Source organism: Sycon ciliatum, chromosome 6 (genome assembly GCF_964019385.1).
Source record: "Sycon ciliatum chromosome 6, ocSycCili1.1, whole genome shotgun sequence".
Lineage (NCBI taxonomy): Eukaryota > Metazoa > Porifera > Calcarea > Leucosolenida > Sycettidae > Sycon > Sycon ciliatum.
In genome coordinates this window covers 6,881,331-6,908,472 of record NC_088648.1, presented here as the reverse complement: position 1 = coordinate 6,908,472, position 27,142 = coordinate 6,881,331, and the positions used below count along the sequence as shown (strand labels likewise).

At 47.0% G+C, this 27,142-nt stretch overlaps 1 protein-coding gene across 1 annotated transcript in view; it reads left to right on the top strand.

The window, feature by feature from the left end:
• Positions 1 to 1,930: 1,930 nt before the first annotated feature.
• Positions 1,931 to 27,142, top strand: part of LOC135819261 (uncharacterized) — a 34,578-nt gene continuing 9,366 nt past the window's right edge. The window contains exons 1-4 of the mRNA XM_065332435.1: positions 1,931 to 2,274; positions 4,752 to 4,924; positions 14,225 to 14,329; positions 18,415 to 18,540. Coding sequence (XP_065188507.1) covers positions 4,760 to 4,924; positions 14,225 to 14,329; positions 18,415 to 18,540 — 396 coding nt within the window. The 5' untranslated portion in view covers positions 1,931 to 2,274; positions 4,752 to 4,759. The remainder of the gene's footprint in view (positions 2,275 to 4,751; positions 4,925 to 14,224; positions 14,330 to 18,414; positions 18,541 to 27,142) is intronic.

Below are 27,142 nucleotides of genomic sequence, written 5' to 3'. Positions count from 1 at the left end.
AACAGGACCAACAGGACCAACAAGACCAACAAGACCAACAAGACCAACAAGACTAACAAGACCAACAAGACCAACAAGACCAACAAGACCAACAAAACCAACAAGACCAACAAGACCAACAAGACCGACAAGACCAACAAGACCAACCGAAGACCAACAAAAACAACAACAAGAAGCGGAGATAGCAGAAGTGCAGTCACAGCAAACTCTATACCCCTTCGGACCTTCCTGCTGTGAACTGCAACCAGCCTTACACAGTGCTAGTAGCCTGTTGCACGCAACCTAACCTCCATCATTTCAGTGCACGCACAAATGAATACGACATGTAATCTGTGACTTATTCTTTGGGCTCTCATGCCATTGTGCCGAAGTTGCGAAGTAGTGAGCGCAAATGAAGACATTTGCAAAGTTGCGATTTCTTCCGAAACAACGAAAAGTTGGGAAAAAAGTGGCGAGCATCTTTGGGAAAGTCCACCCACACCATAAACCTACCTTTGAAGTTCTTTAACAATCCGTGCCAGCTCTCACGATTGAACAATCTCAACTTCATGACTGCACACCATGGTGCCATGGCATTGGTGATAGACTGCACACCATACACAAGCGAAGTGTTTGCGCACTTGCGTGAACTGCACTCTGCAAACCGTATTTTTCGGAGTTGAGTGCGCACCTTTGTATAACGCGCACCCCCAATCTTCATTGGGGGTGCGCACTTTAATCTTCATTGAAGTACATGCATTTCATATTCGGAGCATAGTGCGCACCTGCGATTTAGGGCCTAAAATAGCACTTCAAAAGTGCGCACTATACTCCGGAAAATACGGTACATGTACATGACTGTAGATGTACAGAATCAGACCTGAGTGATGATGTACAGGACTGACTCTGTACATCATGTATCGACAGGTCCGTAAAACTAAAATGCCCATCTACACTCTACGTAGTAGTTTTGACTTTTGTGCACTAACTCTTGCTAGTAATATGAGTTTCGCAAGTAACAGTTAGTTGGCATGAATAAACTCTGACATCATGCACACTGACGTCAAGTAGATGAATAACGTGCTACATCTCGCAGTCGACGTACACACATAATCAGTTATTCAGCAGGCACCTAGGCTGGGGCAACGGTTACCATGGTTACGTGCACTGCTAGTGCATCATGTAGAGCATGTAGACCATGGTAGACCATGGTAGACGAGAGAGAGAGAGAGAGAGAGAGAGAGAGAGAGAGAGAGAGAGAGAGAGAGAGAGAGAGAGAGAGAGAGAGAGAGAGAGAGAGAGAGAGAGAGAGAGAGAGAGAGAGAGAGAGAGAGAGAGAGAGAGAGAGAATGATAGAGATGAAACCCGATCGAGTGAGTCAGCTTCGCGGCCTGCAGCCGTGCACCATGCATGGTGCACTGGCGTGCAGGAGTGAAAATCACAGGCAGACGGTGCTCGCAAATAAGTCTGGGGCTGCATGCACCGAGCAAAGGGCATATTTTTCGCAAGTGTCGCGACGTCATTTAGCAGCTCATCGACCAGTGAGTCGCAAAATACCGGTATTTTAGGACTCCCTGACATCTGCCGTACGGTCGGTCTGTCCCCTACTCCCTCGCGCTATAGCATATAATATATATATAGCGCTATCCTCACATGCGCAAAAATGCATGTAGACCTACTGATGTAGACCTGGTACTGTGGTAGTGCCAGTGGTACTAGACCAGACCGGTATCAAAGAAAACTGCTTGACTACAACCTGTCTTGCTGACAAAAGACTGAGTCTGTCAACCAACGACAGGGCTTACGTCATCGACCTCGTACCATAGTCAGGTTTATGACGGGAGTGCGGCCCGCGGCGCCAAGGCCATATCGCTGACTCGGTGAGGTCGGAAGACCACGGAGAGGCGCACGCACCGCGTAGATCTACCGTCCTTGGCTTGGATCTACGGACAGGCAGTTCATGCAGCGCTTTGCGGACAAGCCAATACTGATAACGGTCAGTGAGTTTGAGAACGGCACAGATCATGCAGCTGTCGGTTGAGCCACACTGAGGACAGACAGTGAAGATGACTAGATAGTGGACTAGTATAAATATCTACTGGCTGGAGACCAGCCTGTCGTCTTTTCTAGATCAGCTTGCTGTGTCAGTGAAAGAAATTTCCTTCGCGTAAAATTGTATTTTACGACTGAGTTCTTCTTTAGACTTGAGGTAGAATTCTTGCAGTTTGCGAAGTATTGTAGATGGTAGCGGTGCTTGCTGAGTGAGAGACCACGCTACATATGGTGCCATTGCTGGTGAGTACTTTGCCGCTGTGCATGGTGCTTGAGTGGTGTGTGTATGTATGTAGAATGTGTGTGTATGCGTGTGGTGTGTGAACGTGTGGTGTGTGAACGTGTGGTGTGTGAACGTGTGGTGTGTGTACGTGTGGTGTGTGTACGTGTGATGTGTGTACGTGTGATGTGTGTACGTGTGGTGTGTGTACGTGTGGTGTGTGAACGTGTGGTGTGTGTACGTGTGGTGTGTGAACGTGTGGTGTGTGTACGTGTGGTGTGTGAACGTGTGGTGTGTGTACGTGTGGTGTGTGTACGTGTGGTGTGTGAACGTGTGGTGTGTGAACGTGTGGTGTGTGTACGTGTGGTGTGTGAACGTGTGGTGTGTGAACGTGTGGTGTGTGAACGTGTGGTGTGTGAACGTGTGGTGTGTGTACGTGTGGTGTGTGAACGTGTGGTGTGTGAACGTGTGGTGTGTGTACGTGTGGTGTGTGAACGTGTGGTGTGTGTACGTGTGGTGTGTGAACGTGTGGTGTGTGAACGTGTGGTGTGTGAACGTGTGGTGTGTGTACGTGTGGTGTGTGTACGTGTGGTGTGTGTACGTGTGGTGTGTGTACGTGTGTGTTGGGGGGGGGGGGGGGGGGGGATCGGTGTATTTGTCCATGGTTGTGATTGGAGGGAAAGAGCATGGCGGGTATGTACAATGTCTGTTTATCACTCGTGGCAGGAATACATCACGTGGGAGTACAATTATTACAGAGCTGCTCAATGAAATCCAGTCGTGTCAATCAAGTACGTGCCAGGCGTTGCACAGCCCCAGACCTGCGAACGCTAGGCTGAGAAAGGAATTATGATGCAAAGTGACATGTTGCAAAGCACAAACTTGACTTACTCGACCGGATTTTATTGAGCAACACTGCATGTCAAGAAGCGCAGTCAAGCAACGAATAAAAATTGTATTTGTCTTTATCATCTTGACAAATCATTGTGTATCATATTATCACATCCCTGAAAGAATATCACCAGTGAAAGTGACAAAAATATACACCTGCATGTACAGGGCACTCTAGTTTTTGCGTGTGTGCGTGCGTACGTGTGTGTGTGTGTGTGTGTGTGTGTGTGTGTGTGTGTGTGTGTGTGTGTGTGCATGGATTCGTGTGTCTGTATGTGGGTTGTGGGGGGGGGGGGGGGGGATGGGGTCGAAAATGAATGATAATTGTTTTACTGAACCTCTGACTAATATCAATAGTTACAACCCCTAACATTGTGCCACACCTGCATACCATGCGGTCCAGACCGAATTTCAAGTTGACGTCTTTTTCACGATGCAATGCTCCTTTCACGGGTGATTCACGACATTTTGTACAGGGCGTGAACGCATCACAATTTTTTCTTCAACTAATTCTGCATGATCAACAGGGGATTTGTCAACCACAGGTCCTGCATACGTCTGATAATATGTGTACAACAATGAGCATTGCATCATAAAATATGAAGTCCACTGTTGAACATGAAATGCTGTCTGGACAGCACTCATAGCGGAGGTGCACACTCTTGGGGATTATAATACTCTTGCTAATATTCTTTTACTTTGTAGCCATACAATATATGCTGTTATGAGAGGACATGTTTGTGTACTTGATCGTTAAGCTTCTTGTCAGACCTTGAGTAACTTAGACTGGCGACAGCATGAAAACACAATAATATGAAGACTGGCAGGTTGGGAACATATTTCCCTGCACTTTGAACTCCGCATATCATAAATCAGAGCCACACAAAATCTTTGACACACTCAAGAGATGACTAATTGCCGCTGGAAAGCAAACTTGTTTCCTTCAAGACCAAGTCAGCCATTTTATAACCAAGGCAACCTGTGCGCATGTTGCTGCACGTCATACAAAACCAGATGCACGTGCCGATAAATTCCAGTGTTAATATACCTTACATTGAAAAAAAACTTTTTTCAAATGTTTCCTACCCCACAGCATACATTGAGTACCAGTGGTGTCCTCCACTTTGTAGCTAAAGGCAGCTTCAGGATAATCATGCATTATGCTGTTTGGTGTTGGTTGTAGCTACTGAACGCTAAATGAGTGGCAAAGTCTATTTGCAATTTGGAGTTGAAAAGGGAATTGGATTCTTGCTCCTGCAACATTAAACCCAGTAGCTGTTGCCGTCGTGTTGTGAAGTTACTATGAAGATTTGTAGAGTGATCCCATGAGTATTTATGTGCTGCTGTCTGACCAGGCAAATACTATGTACTATGATTTCAAATATGCCTTGACATGTACGTAGAGATCCTTAAGTGTGCTCGACACTCTACTTGCTACTCAATCATTCCATTCTTATCTGCACACTTCTACTCAACTCCCAATCCAGGCAGGAGTGGCACAGTATGCCTATCAGAGTCTATTGTATTGTGATGTTTTGCATAGTTATGACAAACATAGCATACATTAGCATTGACTGGAATTTCTCTCATTTCGTCCGGTGTACTACAGGTGTAACCATGGCAATAGAGACACTTCCCAAGGAGAGGTACCTTTTCGGCCTTATACAGAGGAACGATCATCAGGAGTTGAGGAAGGCAATCCTTCAAGAGGACGGTACCTTGAAGCAAGGTGTGGAAAACCTGACATATAAGAGATGGAGACAGAAGGAGGAGCCATTACTGGTATGTGATATGCACATAATTATACACATACACATTGACACACACAGAAACACAAACACACACATACACACACACACAAACACACACACACACACACACACACACACACACACACCTGGTCCCTGGTCCTGGTATACACTGCCATGTAGGTCACTTGTTTCTCGTTGAGCGAGACGGAGACGAGAGGAGACATGAGCATTGGTTTCGGGATACGTCGTTTCGCCTTTTAAAACGCCTCTGGCAATTCTGACATTGCAATTGGAACTTGTCGCTTTCATCAGCAGTTGGGCGCCTGGTGGATCGGTTGCAGTTGTGGATAGCAAAGCCCCGGATCGACTTGCAGCAACGTTCACAAATGGGACAGTGAGCGGTACAGCAAGGTTTCCGAATACATAGGCGTACAGGCGAAGAGCTTCTGGCATTGGCAACATTCGGGGCAGAACTGGACTGGGCACAGCGATGGACTGCAATGCCACCCGCACTCAGAAACCATCAGTGACACTGGGAGCACTGGCGGCTGTTGGCTTGCTGCTGGACTGGTCACAGACATGTACATTATGTACGCGCTGAAAAATAGAACATGTTTGAGTTTTCATTTCGGTTCGTTCCACACGCATGACGCACCAAAAGGCAGCAAAAATGAATAAACGTGTGGTTTCACGAGTAAACGTGCCAGTTGTGATCACAGCTTGTGTTTATCCACTGTCCACTGGACTATGCTGTGGCTTGACTTCACCGAGTATCATCGCCATTCCCTGGCTCCTCCAGCAATTTCAATGGACAGACTCACTGTTTCCCTGAAAAGATACTTTTGAACAATGTGACTACTCCTACCGTTGGAGTTCCTGCTTTTTTGGCCTAGTATCTTCTTGACTACCGATATGTTTTTCTTGTGCGATGTTGTCTTCGCAAACCGCTGCCCGGTCGACAATCGTACACGATCTCCCAGATACACCTGACACAGCCGCGCAATACACATGTTCCTTGAGATGACTTTATAGAACAGAGTTCCGAACTTGGAGACGAGTCTTGTCCAGTGATGTGAAGTAATTTTCAGGAAAGCTGCGACGGGTGTTCTCAAACCAGAAAAAGGTGACGTTCGCCAGCCCTTGGCTACTGTCCTACACTCCGCGGTAACAGAAATTTCCACCAGTCCTACACTCCATCGTGGCAGAAACTTGCCATATTCTTCATTTGGGGGATATGAAAGTTTGATTTTCCAAGTTGACACTGAGCTGCGAACATAGCATGTTGTTGTCGTGAGTTTCAAAAGCTAGCATCAGCCCCAAAAATGGTGAGGCATTCCCCGGGTGTGACTTGTGAGCGCATGTGTGCGCTCGTGTGTGTGTGTGTGTGTGTGTGTGTGTGTGTTGTGTGTGTGTGTGTGTGTTGTGTGTGTGTATGTGGGCTTGAGTACGCGGGTATGTGTCCTCTCCTCTCTGGAAGAGACATGAATGAATAATGTTATGAAACAGATACACGACAGGACAGGTGTGTATGTGTGTGTTGGGGGGGGGGGGGAGGGGGAGGGGTGCATGGTTTTGAGGGCTGGCTTATGTGTATGTGTGTGTGTGTGTGTGTGTGTGTGTGTGTGTGTGTGTGTGAGTGTGTGTGTGTGTGTGTGTGTGTGTGTGTGTGTGTGTGAGTGTGTGTGTGTGTGTGAGAGTGTGTGTGTGTGAGTGTGTGTGTGTGTGTGAGTGTGTGAGTGTGTGTGTGTGTGTGTGTGTGTGTGTGTGTGTGTGTGTGTGTGTGTGTGTGTGTGTGTGTGTGTGTGTGTGTGTGTGTGTGTGTGTGCAGCTCATGGCCCTCGTCGGCGCTGGAAGGATTGTATCATGTCTGACCTTCGTTCTCGCGGCCTCGAGGGGAAATGGCGAGCTGAACGCGAGTCGCGTTCCACCTGGCGCTCGGCGTACTCAGCACCGGTAGATGCCCAGCATCCCCCTCCCGTCACCTACTACACCTGCGACCGACAGTTTGCACGCTCCAGTGATCGCGCACGCCACAAGTGTAAGGTTGAGCATGCGAAGCCGGTTGCGGAGTAGAAAGGTGCATGCCAGTGTGGAGAGTGTGGCCGTTGGCTGAAGTCCCGTGGAGGTCTGGCAAGGCACAAGTGTACTTACCCCCAGTCAGCAGTCGGTGCCCCCCCCCTGCCGCTGCCTGCTTCTCCGCTGTGCTGCGTCGCTCACTGCCAGGCTTGTGACTGCTGCTTTGCGTCTATACGTGGCCGCGCCCGTCATCGCTGCTCACGGTCTTGTAGTCGTCCGACCGTTCAGGACCGTCAGGGTTTCACATGTGTTTGCGCCTGCTCCCGCCAATTTCGCTTACCGCATCACCTGGATCGTCACAGGGCTGTGTGCTCCTCTCTCTCTCAGCTGCCCCTCCGGGGCCCACGAAACCTTCATGGCAGTGGCTCAACAGGACAGGACAGGTGTGTGTGTATGTGTGTGTGTGAGTGTGTGTGTGTGTGTGTGTGTGTGTGTGTGTGTGTGTGAGTGTGTGTGTGTGTGTCTCTGATTTAGCCACCCACACTAGTTGCAAGTATTACCTTCACTGGGGGCAGGGACAACTGCAGTTGGATCCCGGGATGGATACCCTGATGCCGTCAATCCTTTTTCTGCACCTTGTCCTCACCCACTTGCTGAGGTGTGGTGAGCCCATAAGTGGGATTATTTTCAAGTCCACCCAGAGTTTTGGGGATTTCAGCGGGTGTCGGACGTTGGGCGGTTCAATACCCAATTGAGTCATTTTTCCAAGATTCCTCTTGAGTCTCTCTCCCCTCTCCCGGGGAGACCCACGTGACCAGTTTTGGCAGTGAGCAACAAGTACAAGTACAAGTAAGTGTGTGTGTGAGTGTGTGTGTGTGTGTGTGTGTGTGTGTGTGTGTGTGCGTGTGCGTGTATGCGAGCGTGCGTGCATACGTGCGGGCGGGCGGGCGGGTGCGTGTGTGTGCTGGCTACCACTCATGATGGTGCACAGCGGGCCCTTGACCTATTCATATAATTATGTAGCGTCTTCTGTCGGCTTGACAGTCAACTTGGACAAGACAAAGGTGATGGCTGCTGGATATGGACTCACGGAAGCAGACCGGCTGCCCCTGGACGTGGCGGGTGAGGTGGTCGAGTGTGTAGATAGTTTTCGTTATCTTGGCTCCCTCCTTCACACGAATGGCCGATCCACCCCGGATTTCACCTCGCGCATTGCCGGTGCATCACATGCATTTGACAGCAACCTTTCCCTTGCTACGACGCGGCTTGTGTACGAGGCATGCTTGGTATCTCTGCTTCTGTACTGTGCTGAGTGCTGGGTACCATTGAAGCCCGACCTTGATGCACTGTGCTCTTTCCATCTGAGCTGCATCCGTTCCGTAATGGGTATCAGCCAGCGGATTGTCTGGGACGAACGACTGACCATGGTTGATGTTCTGGCGCGATGGAATCCGTGTCAGCCCCGTGACATCCCCAGCCTGCTGACATTGCGCCACATGGAGTGGCTTCAGCATGTTGTTCAAATGCATGAAAAGCGTGCCCGCGTCAGTTACTGTTTGGTACCCTGCATCCTGTCCGTCCGATATGCGGCCCGAGAAAAAGGTGGCGCAATGCTGCGCGGAGGCATCTGGCGGTGTTGGGCATAAACAAACAGTACGACTTTGCCGAGGATAGACGGGAACGGCGGGCCGCTTACAATGTTCTGCCCCCCCCCCCCCCCCGTCCGAACCCGTTTGTGCGCCCCTGCAGGTACCTTGTGCTGAGTGTGGTCGTCTCTTCTCCAGGAGTGGTTTGCCTCGTCACAAATGCCTAGGTGAGCGCCGCAAACCTGTATCAGTATAGAGAGGTAGCCGACAATGTTCTGCCTGCCAGCGCTGGTTCCGCAGTGCTGGAGGTTTGGCAGTCCACAAGTGCCCCATCTCCCAGGCACTCCCCACGGCATCGTCTCAAGCTCCATGTCGAGCAGCGGTGTCCACCATTGCTGCTCAGCTCATTCCTCTGAAACCGCGCGTGCGGTTCGATCTCTTATGCTGCAAGGCCCACTGTGAGGCCTGTGGTCGGTGCTGCCGCTCTACTCGTGGCTTCCAAATCCATAGCTGCCGGAGATTGCTCTCTCGTGGTACCAATTGAACATGGTCCCTGACCTCTCGGCAGATCGCCGACTTTCTGCCGTCACTCGTCGTTCCATGTTGTCGGCCCCGCAAGGGGACACGTGACCGTAATGGCAGTGTTTACCAGGACAAGGTGTGTGTGTGTGTGTGTGTGTGTGCGTGCGCGCACGCATATGGTGGTATGTGGGCGTATGTGTGTGTTTGTGTGTGTGTGTGTGTGTGTGTGTGTGTGAGTGCATGCGTGCACGCATGTGTGAATCTGTGCATGCGTTTGTGTGTGTGACAGCTGCCTATAGCGAGATCATGGATGGATCTATAGCCATCAGACTCCACAGCGTGTTGTTATAATGTTGTGCCTGTCGTCTGTGTTGGTGTCAACTTCAATAAACACTTCTTAGTCTTTAACCCTTTGTGGGTCTTACTCAATGTATGTGAGGGGTGGTCACGCAAACACGCGCACAAACAACCAGCCATAACTCAAGTTCTGTGCGTTGTAGGTATGGGTAAACTATATATTTTCAAAATCTGTATGCTTGGACGAGTCCAGAAAACACAAATATGACTATGTCCAGGCAAGGGTATGACCCGTGGTAGCCCTTCAAGTTGAGAGAAAATACAATTGCGAACAAAAAACACAAAAATCACAGCACGAAGTGCATACCAAGTTCGTGATGGAGCTGAAGTCCTATGATAAACAATCAGGTAAGCGCTACGTCTTGGTGAAGAATATATGCTCCTAATTCCGTCCTGGAACTCCAACACGTCGCCATCGGCGAGGCACCAGCAGCAACAGTTCCACAATATCACAATTTTGGTTCGTTCAGCTCAGCGCCGCTCGCGTCAGATTCGCTCGCTCAGATGAGTACGAGACTAGTACTCAGGCGCGATGTCACGCATGCCGTGATTCTCACGGCCAGGCGAATCAGCTGATCGCACCTGACAAGTCCTTGTAAGAGTTGCTGTTGCTGTGCTTCCTCGCTGGTTGGTAAATTTGATTTCTTCATTCGGGGACGATTTATTTGAGCTTGGAGGACTCAACGGAGCTCTCTTTCTCACCACATTACACTGGAAATCCTCCAGGGACATCCAGCCTAGACTGGTGCCGTCAGTTTCCTCAGAAAGCTTTTCTGACACGGCCTCAAGAGATGCACTCCCATTCTCGAAATGCGCGCATGGCGGATGTTCGTCTTTTCCAATTTCACCAGACTTCAGTGAATCAATACTGCAAAAATTTGTATGGTAAGTATGGTTGTTTTTTACACCGTTGGAAAGCCTTGGACCTCAGCTACACGTGGAGCACCATTTTAGTTGTCTCCTAGCAACATAACTCACCGAAAATACGATTTTGCTGTAAGGGTCACATACGACCCTTACGCTTATGTGAGACCCATAAAGGGTTAACTCGGATACTGAGCCAATAAATATAATTAAAATAGAAGAAACCACATGGAAACGAGTTATGAAGCAACTATCCACGACTGTAACAATATATTAAGCAGTCATAAAGTGCGATAACAGGGCACAAAACTGTCATGTTACTGTGACAGTCAACAACCTGAGACCTAGCTCTCACACACCTCCAGTGCGCAAACCAACAGCCTTCAAGCTTTGAAGGTTCAAGGTTATGGTAAGACCAATGAGGGGAAGGTGAGTGCGGCGAAACTGTGCATAAGCTAAGTCCCACGGCGACAAAGAATGCTGACTGTTACAGGACCATGACGGGACCAGTTAATAACATGACAATGCGCTCTAACTACAATTCGAAGCAGCAAAGCAACACACCACCCAACTTGGGTGGGTCAGCAATATCAGAGATAAAGAAAAGGGGCAGCATTTTTTGTTGCCATGGGACTTAGCTTGTGCACATTTTCGCTGCGCTCACCTTCCCCTCATTGGTCCTACATTAACCTTGAACCTTCCAAGTTTGAAAGCTGTTGGTTTGCGCACTGGAAGTGTGTGAGAGCTAGGTCTCAGGTTGTTGAATGTCTCACTAACATGCTAGTTTTGTGCCCAGTTATCGCACTTTCTGACTGATTATCATCTCTTGTTACAGTCGTGGATAGTTGCTTCGTGACTCGTTTCCATGTAATTTTTTCTATCTTTCTTAGTCTTTGTTCACAATATACATACATATGTACCAGTGGACTACTTTTGGACTTTTTATTATTTTCTTGTGTAACCAATAGTACCAGTGAATCCTTTATCAGACCCACTCTGATTTAGCAGTCCATACAATGCGGGATCGTCTCCAAAACCACCCAGGGTCCAGACATTCACCTTGGTGTGAAAAGTGGTCGTTTCCATAGTTTTTTTTTTTTTTTTTTTTTTTACTAAGTACACAACCTACTCGTCAGAAGGGGAGAAGACAACAGATTATGCAATGACAAAACAGCAGGGAGAGTAGGGGCTGCAAAGCAAGCCTGTGCTGGTGAGGCAAGCCCACAACACCGACCTATGGTCTCGGCGTTAACGTGAGCTTGCGCACCATAGCCTAAAAGAAGGGGGTGATTTAGTGCGATAAAGACAAGAGAAGGTGAGGTAGAATGGATGAGGAGAAAGAGAGAGAGAGAGAGGGGGTGGAGAAAGAGAGAGAGAGAGAGAGGGGGGGGGTGGGGGTGGGGGTGGAGAGAGAACAAGAAGAGAGAAAAATAGATTCAAAGGCAGTTCAGATGCAGTGAACATCATGCAATGCTTGGGGGGGGGGGAGAGCTTCAGGATGGAAATAGTTCTGAACTGTTAGAGGGAGTCTGTGGCCCAAAGCCACTGGCATCGGCGAAGATGGTAGTGGACGTTCGCTTTGAAGGATTGTAGGGCCTTAGGAGATGGTGGTTTGGTGAAGAGGGAGGATGGCAGCGCGTTCCAGGTGTTGATGATGTTGTATGGAAAGGTGCGTCTTAGGTAGTTAGGAGCGCCTGGAGGGAGAACATTTTCCAGTTGGAAGGGGTGTGAAGCAGACTGTTGGCATTGTCTCCGGGCTACAGGTGCGGCATGGTGGACGACGAGAGGGGGGACCATGGATCTCAGCAGAGGAGGACCTGGTTGGCCCAGCAGCTTGTAGACGAAAGTCAGTGCCGCCACTGTCCGTCGGGCCTCTAGGCTCTGTAGCAAGATGTTGGGTCCCAGGATGTGGAGGGCACGCCTCTGCACTCTGTTAAGGTGTTCAAGGTTAGTGGGAGCAGCTCCCATCCAGACAGGGGAGCGTACTCGAGCAGGGGCCGGACGAAGCCGTGTAACACGGCCAGCATGCCACGGCAGTCCAGAACACGAGCAGCTCTACGTAGGAGGCCAAGACGTGAGTTTGCCCTGGCAGCAACTGACCGGAGATGGGCGGAAAAGGATAGCTTGGAGTCAACCATAACTCCGAGGAGCTTGAGGTGTGGCTGTTGTGGGATGACCTCCCCTCCAAAGTTTATTGCGGGGACAGGCCAAGGCTGCTGTCGATGGCAGGAGATTCGTAGGAGCTGCGACTTGGATGGTTCAAACTTAACATGCCGCTTTGTTCCCCATGCATGTAACGCATTAACAGAAGCTTGAAGACTGTCAGCTTGGTGTATGGCATCATCGCGTGTATTGACGCAGGCATACAGCGTGGTGTCGTCTCAAATGTTCCCATTTCAGACCCTGTAGCCAGACAGCTATCAGCATCATTTACATATACTAGAAACAGGGACGGTCCAAGGATGCTGCCTTGTGGTACTCCTGCAGAGATCGGATAGCGATCGGAGCTCTTGCCGCCGATGACCACTTCCAGCGAACGACCTGTTAAGTAGTCTCTAAGCCAGTCCAGGAGGGGGCCCTTCACAACGATGTTCCGCAACTTGTGCAGTACACCTGTGTGGGAGACTTTGTCAAAAGCCCCGGCAATGTCGACAGCAAGCACCTCCACAGATCCACCAAGGCCAGATGTGGCCGACCACTTGTGGTGTAGTCCCGTAAGTAGATCGGATGGACCTAGGCCTCGGCGAAAGCCAAATTGCCTTGGTGATAGGAGGTTTTGTCCCTCCAGAAAGTTCATTAACTGGCGGTTGATGATGGACTCCATTACTTTGGAACATATAGAAAGCAGCGAGACTGGTCGGTAATTCTTTTCAGCGGATTTGGAGGACTTTTTGTATACTGGAACTACTCGGGCAACCTTCCATGCCTGTGGTTGGTGGCCAGTGCTGAAAGACAGGGAGAAGAGGCGTGCTAGGGGCCCCGCAAGCTCAGTTGCGCATTCCTTGAGTACCCTAGCTGGGATATTGTCTGGTCCAGTGGCTTTGGAGGAGTCGAGTCTTGCTAGATGTCGTCGTACTGTGTCAGCCCGGAAATGGATCCTTGTGACTGATGGAGTTTTACTGTCGCCAGAGGCAGCAGGCAGGCTGTCCACTGATATGTCGGAGGCAAGACTGCATTTCTTGGAAAAGAATGATCCAAAGCAGTTTGCCTTTGCCAGGTTGGTTGCGCATTCCTGCCCATGTGCATCAATCAGGGTTGGGATATCAGAGGAGCGCTTAACACCAGCGACTGATTTCATCACCGACCACCACTGTTTGTCACGCAGATTACCCGCACAGAGCTTAGCCTGGACACGCCGTTCCCAAGCTAGGCGGGCCGTGTCCATCACAGTTGAGGCATGGTTGACTGATTGTAAAAATGTCTGCTTCAGAGGCTCAGAAGATGGAAATCTCCTCCAGCGCCACCAGGCCTGTTCCTTGAGGACTACTGCGTCCAGACACTCTGGGTTCCACCATGGAGGGTCAGAGGGTGTTGTAGTGTATTGCTTGCACGGGATAAATCGGTGCATCCCGACTAGAATGGTCTCTGAGATGACATCCCAGACCTTGTTGCAGTCGTTATGGGGAGCAGTGACTTACAGCCAATCTACGGATCTGAAGTGTGCCCTACTACTTAAGTTATCTTGTAATATCATAATTAATGGATTGTCCCTCTCCCCTTTTCGGGAGACCCAAGTGACCAGCAACTGTTGTTGTCTGTGAGAAAGAACAAGTATGTGGATATGGATGTACATCAATGTTTGAATATACATGCTTGTGTGTATTCATGTATGTTATTGCATGTGTGTGTGTGCATGTGTGCGTGTGTGTGTGTGTGTGTGAGTGTGTGCGTACGTGTGTGTGTGTATGTATGTGTGTGTGTCCATGCGTGCGTGAGTGCGTGTGTATGTTGCTTGATGTTGTGTTCATACCATTCCTGCATACCAGGGTCGACTGCTATTCGAGGCCTGCGATGATGGCCGCCTGGAGTGTGCCTGCATCCTTGCAGACTGTTGCGAAGAAACAGCGATCAACCAGTTGTATGTCCATCGGGTAGGTCTGTGTGTATGTGTACTTGCATTGCTGACACTGTCCCAGGTACTAAGCACACTGCTCGGTAACTTACACTGACTGGCTTTAAATGTGAATGTCGAGGTGTTTGCATGTGTGCAAATTGTGCATGTGATTGTGTCTTTCTTGGAGGGGGGGGGGGGGGGGGGGGGGGAGAGGTGTAATGTTAGGTAAGGGGGGTGTAATGTTAGGTAAGGGGGGGGGTGTAATGTTAGGTAAGGGGGGTGTAATGTTAGGTAAGGGGGGGGGGGTAATGTTTGGTAAGGGGGTGTAATTTTAGGTAAAAGGGGGATGTAAGGGGGGGGGGGGGGTGTAATGTTGTTCTCTTGCTTTATTCCAAACAACAACTAGCTCTGGAAAGCTCTGTGACCTGATGCCAACAGAATGTGGTGTGCGTGCATGCGTACAGGGGAAGCGGAACATGTAAATGGATAGGAGCACAAACGGTGCCGCGTGCATACATGCGTATGACAGCCCATGCATGTATATGTGAACACTAAATGACTAAGGGGGGGGGGGGGGGGTTAGGGGGTTAGGAGTTACATCATTTCAATAATTTTTTTTAATTTATAGAAGAAAGAGGACCAAGGAACTACAAGTTTTTTAAAGTACGAGAGTCTCGTTCTGCGGCGTGATTTTATGTCAGATATGAGTGAAACACAGCATTCAGGAAGTAAACATATGACTCAGCGCAAATTAGCAACTTAGCTACAGTACTGTTGGTCGTCGAAGAACTGGGTGCGAGGGGGGCTGCCTCCTAGCCTAGACCTTTCTTATTATCATTTACTACAGTCTATGCACAGTTTAGTTACCGTGTATACACCGTGTATACATTGGTATGCTGTATTTGGTAGCTGGGAAATTCTTCGGCACTTCGTTCTTCTCCGCTCGGCAGTACTTTTGACAATAGATGCCCTTAGCAAACAACGGTAACGCTATTTTTTACGGTACTCGTACCTTGACCACCCAAATAGGGTTGAAGCTGCAGCGTAAAACCGTTATGGGGGCTGATTTATCGCTGTGAACAACGGTACATTTTTTGGCCAAATATTGCATAGTCCGTACGGATTTCACCTTGTATCGCGTATATGGTGACATAAATGGTTGTACCGCGCGAAATAAAAGCTATTCTCGTGGCAACAGCGTACTAAAAATTGCGTGCATCTTGCTAAAGGTCGAACCCAAATGACGGTATTTTCCCCGTACGGTAATACCGTTACAACATAACGTTTTTTGCTAAGGGTGTCTATTGCCTGATCTAAAATGCTTTTATAAGATACTGACTGCTGTAGTGAGAACAGTGTGACATTCCTCAAATGCCATATTGAGTAGAATGGGTGGATGCAGGTATGTGATATCGGTGGTATCACTCTGCTCAAACAGGACTTGCAGGTCAATGTCTAGCTACGTCAGGAGTACTCTGCCTTGAAATCCCAAAGGAATTTATCATTATTTGAAACTCGGATGTTGAGCCATAAATAAATGTGGAAAGGAAAAGCACATATGGATACGAGTTAAGAGTAGCTCTCCATCACTGCAACTGGATACTATTATGCGTTGAATATCTCAGTACTTTTGTCAGTTTTGTGCCTAGTTATTGCACTTTCTGACTGTACATAGTATCCAGTTACAGTGATGGAGAGTTACTCTTAACTCGTACCCATATGTCCTTTTCCTTTCTACGTTTATCATTATGGACCTTTTAATCAAATAGCGTTTACCTTAAAAAAATAAAAAAATAAAGTGAAGTCACTAATGGATAGTTATGTCATAGGATGATAGCCAGCTCCTGTTGACCTGCCGTATGTGAAGTAATGATGTATGTCAATCCATTACCCTTACCCTGCCTTATCCCCTATTGAGTACCTCTTTGTATGCTTCCAGCAAGGGTACTGAGTGAGTCAGTAGAGTCCCTACTTCTATTGTTCAGACAACAATGAGCAGAGCATTTCAGACATTTTCTACAAGATTAAAATTTGCTTGGGATGCAGTGTACATAACCATGACCATTGTTTAGTATGGCTTCAGTCAATAGGTATAATACAGTGCAACATCTTCACTATACATACCAATTAGCAGAGATCATATCCAAAACTTGCAGGGCATGTTTCTACAGGCCCTTGCGATCTCAACAATGTTCTTAAAAAGCAGTGAACATTGATACCATTGCGACCAATGATGCAGCTATGCTTGTGCATTTGTGCGCTTGCGCATGTGTGTGTGTGTGTGTGTGTGTGTGTGTGAGTGTGTTCTGTTTATGTGTGTGTGTGTGTTTGTGTGTTCTGTGTATGTGTGGGTTTGTGGGTTTGGGTGTGTATGTGTGTGTGTGTGTGTGTGTGTGTGTGTGTGTGTGTGTGTGGGTGTGTGTGTGTGTGTGTGTGTGTGTGTGTGTGTGCCAGCTAGTCCGGTTCGTGGGCACACTTATGGCTGATTGTGCTGGGTCTGTTGGCAATGGTCTCAGCTGCTTGAAGGTGTAATGTTGTACCTGCCACCTTTGTTGGTTCCAGGGTTCATATACTTCCTCCGTAACAAAAACTTCGTGACTTTTTTTGAAAGCTGCGCACAGCTCTGGAATTGTTCCGTTTTACACGGAATAACACTCGTGGCATTGTCTAACCTGTTTACAAGCTATATACAGAGAAAATACCAACTCAGACGAATGAGATTGTGTTTTTTCAGAGTCTTCGTCGCTCGTGTCATTGTCAGCTGACGACACTGACTCTGCATCGCCAACAGTCGCTGCTACCGCTCGCATTTCGTACAGATTCTTGTCAGCTACAGTGATGATCTGACGCTGGACTTTGGCTATGTCCTCTTCATCTCCAGAGCTGTGTACGAATCGGTGTCGATTATTCAATCGTTCCAAGCCGCGACCTCCATTATGCCGTGAAACGAGTCGTACAAGCACATCCACACGCTTCGCAATTTCTCGCCAGGATAATCCTCCCAGCATTCTACAATGGCTTTGAGGAGGTCCCTGCGATTCCCCTTGGCGACAAAGGAGACGTCTGACTGGAGTGAGACGAAGAAAGCCAGGCCGTCAACATTCTGATCCGAAGTCTGCGCTGGTTGCACGACGACTGAAATGTTTCATCTTGCCGTGCGAGCATGACTGCCGTGGAGAATCTGTTCGGGATCAACCAAACTTACCTCAACATGAATGTGGATTGTCGATGACAGCCTTTGGCGCGGCTCGTTGAGCAGGTTCTTGCTAAAGACACTGTTAAAAAAGTCACGAAGTTTTTGTATACGGAGGAATTTTTTCTATTTGAAGTATAGATAAGTCTCGTTATAAGATAAATTTTTCGATGGCCCAGAGATTATCTACTAACGAGGGAGGACCTGTACATATCTGTTAACCATGGACTGCTTCTGGCTAGATTAACTCTTGTGTAATCAATGGTGCTAGTGAAGCCTATATCAGATCCACTCTGATTTAGCCACCCACACTAGTTGCAAGTATTACCTTCACTGGGGGCAGGGGTAACTGCAGTTGGATCACGGGACGGATACCCTGATGCCGTCAATCCTTTTTCTGCACCTTGTCCTCACCCACTTACTGAGGTGTGGTGAGCTCATAAGTGGCATCATTTTCAAGTCCACCCAGAGTTTTGGGGATTTCAGGGGGTTTCGGCCGTTGGGCGGTTCAATAGCCAATTGAGTCATCTTTCCAAGATTCCTTTCGAGTCTCTCTCCCCTCTCCCGGGGAGAGCCACGTGACCTGTTTTGGCAGTGAGCAATAAGTACAAGTATGTGTGTATATGTTTGTCTGTCTGTATGTGTGTGTGTGTGCGTGTGTGTTCTGCGCGTGTGTGTGTGTGTGTGTGTGTGTGTGCGTGTGTGTGTGTGGTCTGTGTGTGTGCGTGTGTGTGTGTGTGTGTGCATGTATGCGTGTGTGCATGTGTGTGTGTGTGTTTGTGTGTGTGTGTGTGTGTGTTCTGTGTGTGTGCGTGTGTTCGTACGCGTGTGCGTGTGTTTGTATGTACATGTTGTTGGGCTGGCGGTCTGTACATGTGTGGTGTGTGTGGGTATACACATGCCTACATTACCTATGTTGTTCTTACTAGATTGAATGGAGTTACACTCCATATCCATTGACGTGCACGCCACTACATATAGCATGTAGGCACGGTAACATCGATATTGCCAAGCACCTTGTCAAGTGTAAAGCCAAGGTGGACAAGACTGATTGGGTAAGTTGCACACCACTCTGCCTGTACATTGAAGGATGACTCAATATTGGCTCATGTACTAGTCAGAGATGCCAGACTTTGCCTGTACAGCAACCGTGTTTATGTTGGTGAACCACATTGGTGTCTGTTTCGGATTGGAAACTCATAACCATTTTATTACCACAAATATCGACACCCATGGATTATTACACGATGTCCGTGACATGTACGCGCTCATTTTAGAACCGATGCTGAGATTACTTGTAGAATAGAAGACAGTGTGTGGATAGTTGGTGATGGTGAGTAAAGTACTCTGGTAGGCTGTAGGGAATGTGAACCATGTTGTCAGGAACATGGGTGAAACTTACCATCCTAGCACACCATTTCATGCAAGAAGCATGATAATCATTCTGAGGTTATGGGTGGAGAGTATGACGAGATAATTGACTGGTGTCGGTCGAGCGTAACATTGTAAATTCATTCAACAATAATGTGTATTGAGAAGTACATTTTGGAGTAGCAATGTAGCATTGTCGCATGTTTCCTAGTCCAGTCAGTTTCAAACACACCTGGTCTGATATCAATGCAGACATGTAGTGTGATAGATGATGTGTACATTGCAGTTCAAAGGAGTTATGTACGTAGACTATCCATGCCTTTATTTGCGTAATAGACCATTCTCAATGCCAGAAAGTAATGGTTTTATTTGTGTAATAGACCATTCTCAATACCAGAAAGTAATGGTTTTATTTGTGTAATAGACCATTCTCAATACCAGAAAGTAATGGTTTTATTTGTGTAATAGACCATTCTCAATACCAGAAAGTAATGGTTTTATTTGTGTAATAGACCATTCTCAATGCCAGAAAGTAATGGTTTTATTTGTGTAATAGACCATTCTCAATACCAGAAAGTAATGGTTTTATTTGTGTAATAGACCATTCTCAATACCAGAAAGTAATGGTTTTATTTGTGTAATAGACCATTCTCAATGCCAGAAAGTAATGGTTTTATTTGTAAAATAGACCATTCTCAATGCCAGAAAGTAATGGTTTTATTTGTGTAATAGACCATTCTCAATGTCAGAAAGTAATGGTTTTATTTGTGTAATAGACCATTCTCAATGCCAGAAAGTAATGGTTTTATTTGTGTAATAGACCATTCTCAATGCCAGAAAAGTAATGGTTTTTTTTGTGTAATACACCATTCTCAATGCCAGAAAGTAATGGTTTTATTTGTGTAATAGACCATTCTCAATACCAGAAAGTAATGGTTCTATTTGTGTAATCGACCATTCTCAATGCCAGAAAGTAATGGTTTTATTTGTGTAATAGACCATTCTCAATACCAGAAAGTAATGGTTTTATTTGTGTCATAGACCATTCTCAATACCAGAAAGTAATGGTTTTATTTGTGTAATAGACCATTCTCAATGCAAGAAAGTAATGGTTTTATTTGTGTAATAGACCATTCTCAATGTCAGAAAGTAATGGTTTTATTTGTGTAATAGACCATTCTCAATACCAGAAAGTATTGGTTTTATTTGTGTAATAGACCATTCTCAATGCCAGAAAGTAATGGTTTTATTTGTGTAATAGACCATTCTCAATACCAGAAAGTAATGGTTTTATTTGTGTAATAGACCATTCTCAATGCCAGAAAGTAATTGTTTTATTTGTGTAGTAGACCATTCTCAATACCAGAAAGTAATGATTTTATTTGTGTAATAGACCATTCTCAATACCAGAAAGTAATGGTTTTATTTGTGTAATAGACCATTCTCAATGCCAGAAAGTAATGGTTTTATTTGTGTAATAGACCATTCTCAATACCAGAAAGTAATGGTTTTATTTGTGTAATAGACCATTCTCGTCAGAAAGTAATGGTTTTATTTGTGTAATAGACCATTCTCAATGCCAGAAAGTAATGGTTTTATTTGTGTAATAGACCATTCTCAATACCAGAAAGTAATGGTTTTATTTGTGTAATAGACCATTCTCAATACCAGAAAGTAATGGTTTTATTTGTGTAATAGACCATTCTCAATACCAGAAAGTAATGGTTTTATTTGTGTAATAGACCATTCTCAATGCCAGAAAGTAATGGTTTTATTTGTAAAATAGACCATTCTCAATGCCAGAAAGTAATGGTTTTATTTGTGTAATAGACCATTCTCAATGCCAGAAAGTAATGGTTTTATTTGTGTAATAGACCATTCTCAATGCCAGAAAGTAATGGTTTTATTTGTAAAATAGACCATTCTCAATGCCTGAAAGTAATGGTTTTATTTGTGTAATAGACCATTCTCAATACCAGAAAGTAATGGTTTTATTTCTGTAATAGACCATTCTCAATGCCAGAAAGTAATGTTTTTTTTGTGTAATAGACCATTCTCAATGCCAGAAAAGTAATGGTTTTTTTGTGTAATAGACCATTCTCAATGCCAGAAAGTAATGGTTTTATTTGGTAGTAGCAAGGTACATTCCCTAAGTGCCATTTTTCCATTGCAGGATTTTTGAGTGAGTGTGTGTGTGTGTGTGTGTGTGTGTGTGTGTGTATGTGTGTGTGTGTGTGTGTTTGTGTATGTGTGTGTGTGTGTGTGTTTAGAAGCCACTGTCGTGTATCCTGAAATGCTGTGTTCAATTGCTTTTTCCAGACCTAGCGTAGAGGAACATTGCCAATTGAGCAATCAGAGTAGCCTACATTAGAATCCCGGGACTCGCAGTAGATTGCGCATCATACTATATAAGAAACAGACTGGAGATTTAGTGAGTGCACCGGTGAGCGTGCAACACTAGTGCATGTACATGTACTTCCTCCGCGTCATTAAAACTGTCACTTCCCACAGCGATTTTTCCAAATTGTTTTCTACACTCGAAAGGCAAAGAAATCAGCTAGAAATTGAGGCAGAGCATTGTCGAGGGACCAAGCTCTAGTTTGCGGCGTCCCGCTTTGCTTCACTTGCAGCTAAGATCGACGTCTTCATCAGAGTTTGAGAAACACCCCATCAGCACTCAACAATACGCTGAACAAGACGCACGTTCAAATTCAGGTCAAGAAACTTGGTTTTCAAGAGACCTATGCCTCCAGGTGGCAGGCGATGAAGACAAGCTAGCATTTTTCAAGTACGCTGTAACGACCCTCCAGCGGGATAGGGTAAGCAGTTCCGCACCTTCTTTCCTTGGCAAGCGCTTCGCCGATTTTGTTGGGGTTTTCAGACCTGCTACCTTCGCAGCAACATGCGCCACAAGTACCACATTTTAGGAATTTGAGAACACTTTCTTCTGGCCATTGTCAACCTCAGCATTTCATATTCAGGAGAGATACCAGGAGTCTTACACTCGAGCTTGCAGCTTTGATAAATGCCCACGCGAACGATGTGGGACGGCACGAACTCCAGAAAAACGATATGAGCTCTGGGGCGGACTTGTGCGAAGCGCAATGAATTTGCTTGGTGCGGAAGAGAGCTCCGACAATGTCCGAGACCACCACGGCTTCAGTAACAAGTAGACATTGCGCAGGAAGGGTCGCACCAATGTTCGAACACAGAAAACAGAGATTCCGACTATCTGACTAAGATGAGCCAAGTCACAAACATAGCGATGTGCGAAGTGACAATTTTAATGACGCGGAGGAAGTACAGTCAACTTCGCTAATAACGACTGCGGATATAACGACAATTCGCGAATAACGACAGCATTTCCATGCCCAGAGCAAAGTCCCTTCCAACTGTAATACATAATGAGACTTCGTGTATAACGACACTTCGCGAATAAGGACACCTTTTTGATGCCCCGCCGAGTGTCGTTATAAACGAAGTTGACTGTATGTAGCAGCACTCAATGCTTGTAATCTTGACAATCAACGAGTCATAGTGCTAGTATAGTGTAGACCAGATAGTCGTGGCTTTTACTCGAGAGTTGCGACTTCCCGGTGTAGTCATTACAATCATAGGCATACTCACGGCTCTACTGTCTACCAATGTCTGTAGTTTGGCGAAGCTAGGGACCCGGTAAGGCCGATTCCACACTACACCAAATCCTGCCTAAAAAGCCATTTTTCAGGCACTTTTCAGGCAAGTTGCCATGGCGATCACTTTGAGGAACGCGCGAAAGTGAAAAGTGCTTGTTGTCTACAAAGCAACACCAGCACCCTCTTTCAAGGCAACTTTTCACCTTTTCAGGACACTTTCCTGACTTTTCTTCAGCCTTTCGATTTTTTTCCGAATGTGTTCCCTGTCGTATCTTTCAGTTGTGGTGAGTTGTGGGCTGTCAACAATGCCTAGGGTCATGTTTAGCCAGGAGCTTGAGGGCAAGCTGATCGAGCTTTGGAGCGGAAATTTGAGGCGACCTCCGGGCGGTACAGTTCGCAGGAGCTACGCCGGAGGAGATCGCCATCAAGTTGAATTTGTTTGCTGAACAGCTCCGGGAGGAGGCAATCTATACTGCGTCGATCGTCCATTCCAAAATCGACAACATGAAAACGAAGGCGAAAGGACTGTACGAGACATACACAACGAAAACTGCCACCGGAATGCCTGTTGGCGAGGTTGACAAATATTCGACCTATGATCTGGAATCCGCCGCTAGCGTGGTCAAATTTCAAGATTGGGCACGCGAAAATGGGTGATATTCGAGGATTTGGACCAACAAAGATCCTCTCCACTACCGCCGTACCGTTGCTAGATCAAGAACAGGAAAGCCTCACAGTCTAACCTTCAAAGCAAAGTCCCATGATCGACACTTGTAGGTGTGAATGCAGCTTCACTTTATAAGCCACTTTATGCCTTCAAGGCAAAGCCACTTTCGGCGTAGTGTGGAATCGGCCTAACCTGCTAGCCACACATGCGGCAATCTATGCCATCATGGTGTGGGGTTTTGACCGTTGCGCAGTGTCATGTTGAAGGAAAAGGACGAAAAGCATGTTCCGCAATTGCAATTTTTCCCGCCGCGAGGAGCTGAGTTTTGTCTGGGACTGTAGATGGTGGCCCATGAGAAGCTATGCTGGGTTGAACCTGCATTCGAGGGGTGTTTAGCAATAGCTTAGCAGCGCGCCATAAAGGTGAGACCCTTTTACTAGTAGCGACTTGACTGACTCTGACCGTACGCTCCGCGAGGTCATTGCCCTGCGGATGCAGCGGACTGCTCGTGTGGTATGTATGCCGTACTGCTGCAGGTAGGTTGCAAGCTGTACGCTCTGGACCTTGGGCCATGGTCGGAGACAAACGTCTCAAGGAAAACATGGGTTGCGGAGATGGACTACAACTCGTTGATAACAGGCTTAGGCAGCGATCACACCGAGCTCGATTCAGCCATTCAGCCGAAAAAGCGCCTGTTTACGTCACGATTACCATGGAAGTGGCTGAAAATGTCCTGCAAGCGACTTTCAGCCGTGGCTGACTCGCAGCCGTTTTTTTCAGCTTGTTTCAGCCACAGCTTGTTCAAGCGGCTGAAAATTATTTTGAGTGCGCTTGGAACACACCATTCATGTAGACTTGTAGTGAACATTAGACGAGGAACTGATGTCGATGTTCTTTCTTGTTTCCGTGCTGCATGTATGCCTTCACCTTGGCTTTGGTTTTGACAGTGTCTGTCTATCAAATAGTTCAGTTTGATTTTCTCTGATGACCATGGATTCCTGGACTGCCGGTTCCTCTAGAGCGTAGAATGTTGGAGCTGTGGTTCGAGGCCAAGACAAGGCACCAAACTCACGACTGAATTCATGAAGTAAGGTACGAAGAAGAGAGTGGATTGCGACGGAATTGAATAACAGCAACCGGCGGAGCAGAAAGCTCAAAATAAGGAAACCACGTCACCATGTTCACCGAACAAATAAAAAGAGCAAGAAGTCGCAATTCAGGAACCGGGCTTCTTTTGCTTCTTGTTGTTCTTCATTTTTACTTCTTCATCAAAACTGAACACAAGTTGTAGATCGCCACTGTTCTGCTTTCCGATCTCTCGCGAACGTTGGTGTGTTTCTAGATATTCAAAATTTGGCGGGCAAAAAAAACAAGCCATTCAAGCTTTGCACACGGTGTCTGGTGTGACCGCTCGACAGGGAGCATACAAGCCAGCTGAGCGCAAGCGATAACAAGCTCTGGTCCTGACGGCATCCCCAACCGGGTCCTCAAGGCCCTGGCACCAACCATAGCATTCCCTTTGTGCCATATTTTCAACATGTCATTTACCACGGGCATATTCCCTTCTGCATGGAAAACAGCGAAAGTCATACCTGTATTCAAGAAAGGTTCCCGCCACGAACCTGCAAACTACCGCCCTATCTCTCTTCTTCCCTGCGTGTCCAAAGTATGTGAACGCATCTTTTATGACCACTTATACAGACATGTTTCGCCGTTTCTGAGTCCCGCACAATCTGGGTTTCGTAAAGGCGACTCCACCTCTCTTCAACTGACCCGCATCGTGCAGCAGGTGTGCCAGCATAGGGATAACAGAGCGCTTGCTGGCATTTGCTTCTTTGACTTGGCCAAGGCTTTTGATACCGTCTGGCATCGAGGACTTTTGGCAAAGCTCGAGCATGCATTCAGGGTACGCAAACAGCCACTCTCCTGGCTGAAATCTTATCTCTCTGGGCGTTATCAGTACGTAACTGTGCTTGGCACATCCTCGGCTGCAGAGCCAGTATTGTCGGGCGTTCCTCAAGGATCAATTCTTGGTCCCCTACTATTTATAATTTACGTAAACGACTTACCTGCAGTCTTCCCTGGAACGTCTCTGTTTGCTGACGACACGACCCTTCTCACCTCATCAGCTTCCCTCACTGGCCTGAAAAACAACTTGCGTGCTGGCATTCAGGAAGTTCTTTCCTGGATGTCGTCCTGGAGGTTGTCCCCAAATCTATCAAAAACAAAGATCATGCTCTTCCCGCCCCAGCCGGAGTTCACAACCCTCATCCATGCCAACTTTCCAAATCCAATTGACATAGTGTCTTCTCACAAACACCTTGGCATTGTGATTGACTCTGCACTCTCTTGGGTACCTCACATCGAATATATCTGTAAAAAATCAAGTAAATCCTTAGGAATTCTCTCCCCCCACTGCTCCTACCTCCCACTTTCTTGCAAGCTTCTTTTTTATTTCGCCTACCTTCGCCCAATATTTCATTATGCAGATACGTCTTGGGTTGGGTTATCCTCTTCCGCTGCTGCAAAGCTTGAAATACATCACAAGAAAATCCTTAAAATTCTCCTCCGTCAACCCCGCATGCTCTCATCATCCGCCCTTTATAAAATCGCTCACACAACCCCGTTATCACATGGACGCAGTGCACACCTGGCTTCTCTTGTCCATTCTATTAAGCTTGAGTTGTGCCCACCTCATCTCATGTGTTTTAATTGGTTCTCTTCTCTAAGAACTAGAAACTCACTCTTACTCCCTAAGTGTAACTCATCCACTCTTTTGCGCTCCCCTCTCTTTATTGCTTTTTCTGTTTGGCTCACTCTACCCAGAGAAGTTAAGGACCTGACCTCACTCCGCCTGTTTAAGATCCGTGCCGCCCCTTATTTACTACGACATGCATAGCTCATTATCCACATGTCCTTTGCGTCTCTGTGTTTTTCACTGTTTTTATTTGACATTATCTTTCTCTTTCTTTACGGAGTTGTTGCTGTTCATTTTGCTACTCTTTCTTTTTCCCTCCCCTTACTTTTATTTATCGCCGTGGTTGGCAATCACCCACTCTCTTTAACATTGGCCGGTGTTTCCACCGAGTCTTGAGATGTTGTAATAAATATATATATAAGCCCAAATTGGCTTGTTCCGGTGTGACCGCGGCCTAAGCAGGCAGTATTGACATACATGCTAACTCCACATATCTGGAGTAATAATATACTACAACCAGGTAGTTTGCGGAGTCGAATTGCATGAAGTCGGCTGCAACATTCTGCCATGGCAGGTCGGGAAGAGTGTTAGGACGGAGCGCCTAAACCTTCGGGCGGGGAGTGTTGAACACACGGTTTGCAGGACGCGATGAAATTGGCCAGCTGAACACTCAATCCTGGCCAACACACTGACTGCTTGGCACGAGCACGGCACTTCGTGATGCCAAGATGGCCCGAGTTGAGTCGCTCGAGTACATCAGGCGCAAGGACTTTGGGATGACAATCTTTTGTCCATACATAAGTAGACCAAAGCATACAGTTAAGTTGTCTTCAGCGTTGTGCTATAGCCGGATTGAAGGTGCCGGAACATGTTTGGGATGTGACCAGCTGCCTTCGACATACTGGCGAAGTAACTTACAAGCCGGATCGTTTAGCTGATGGTCTCAGATTTCTGCCAGGCGAGCATCAGAGGCCGGCATGCTGTCAACAGTGGCGGAGGCAAACTGTTCAACCTTTTCGTTGAAACTTACAGCACTAGCACAAGACGACTGTAGACCAGGAGAGTGGGAGAGTGCATCAGGAATGACTAGGTGCTTTCCTGGCAGGTGTGATATCGAGAAATCAAACAGCGTCAGACCCAGGCGGAACTGTTAGTTACCTCCTCCCGGTCCCCTTTTCTAGTTGGCCTGCATGCACTCGCGTACTCACCTTTTGTCTCCTTTTGTTCTGTTGGCCTGGGTAGCTACTTGCGCGCCCATAATTGCCATAGCTACCCAGGCCCTTTAT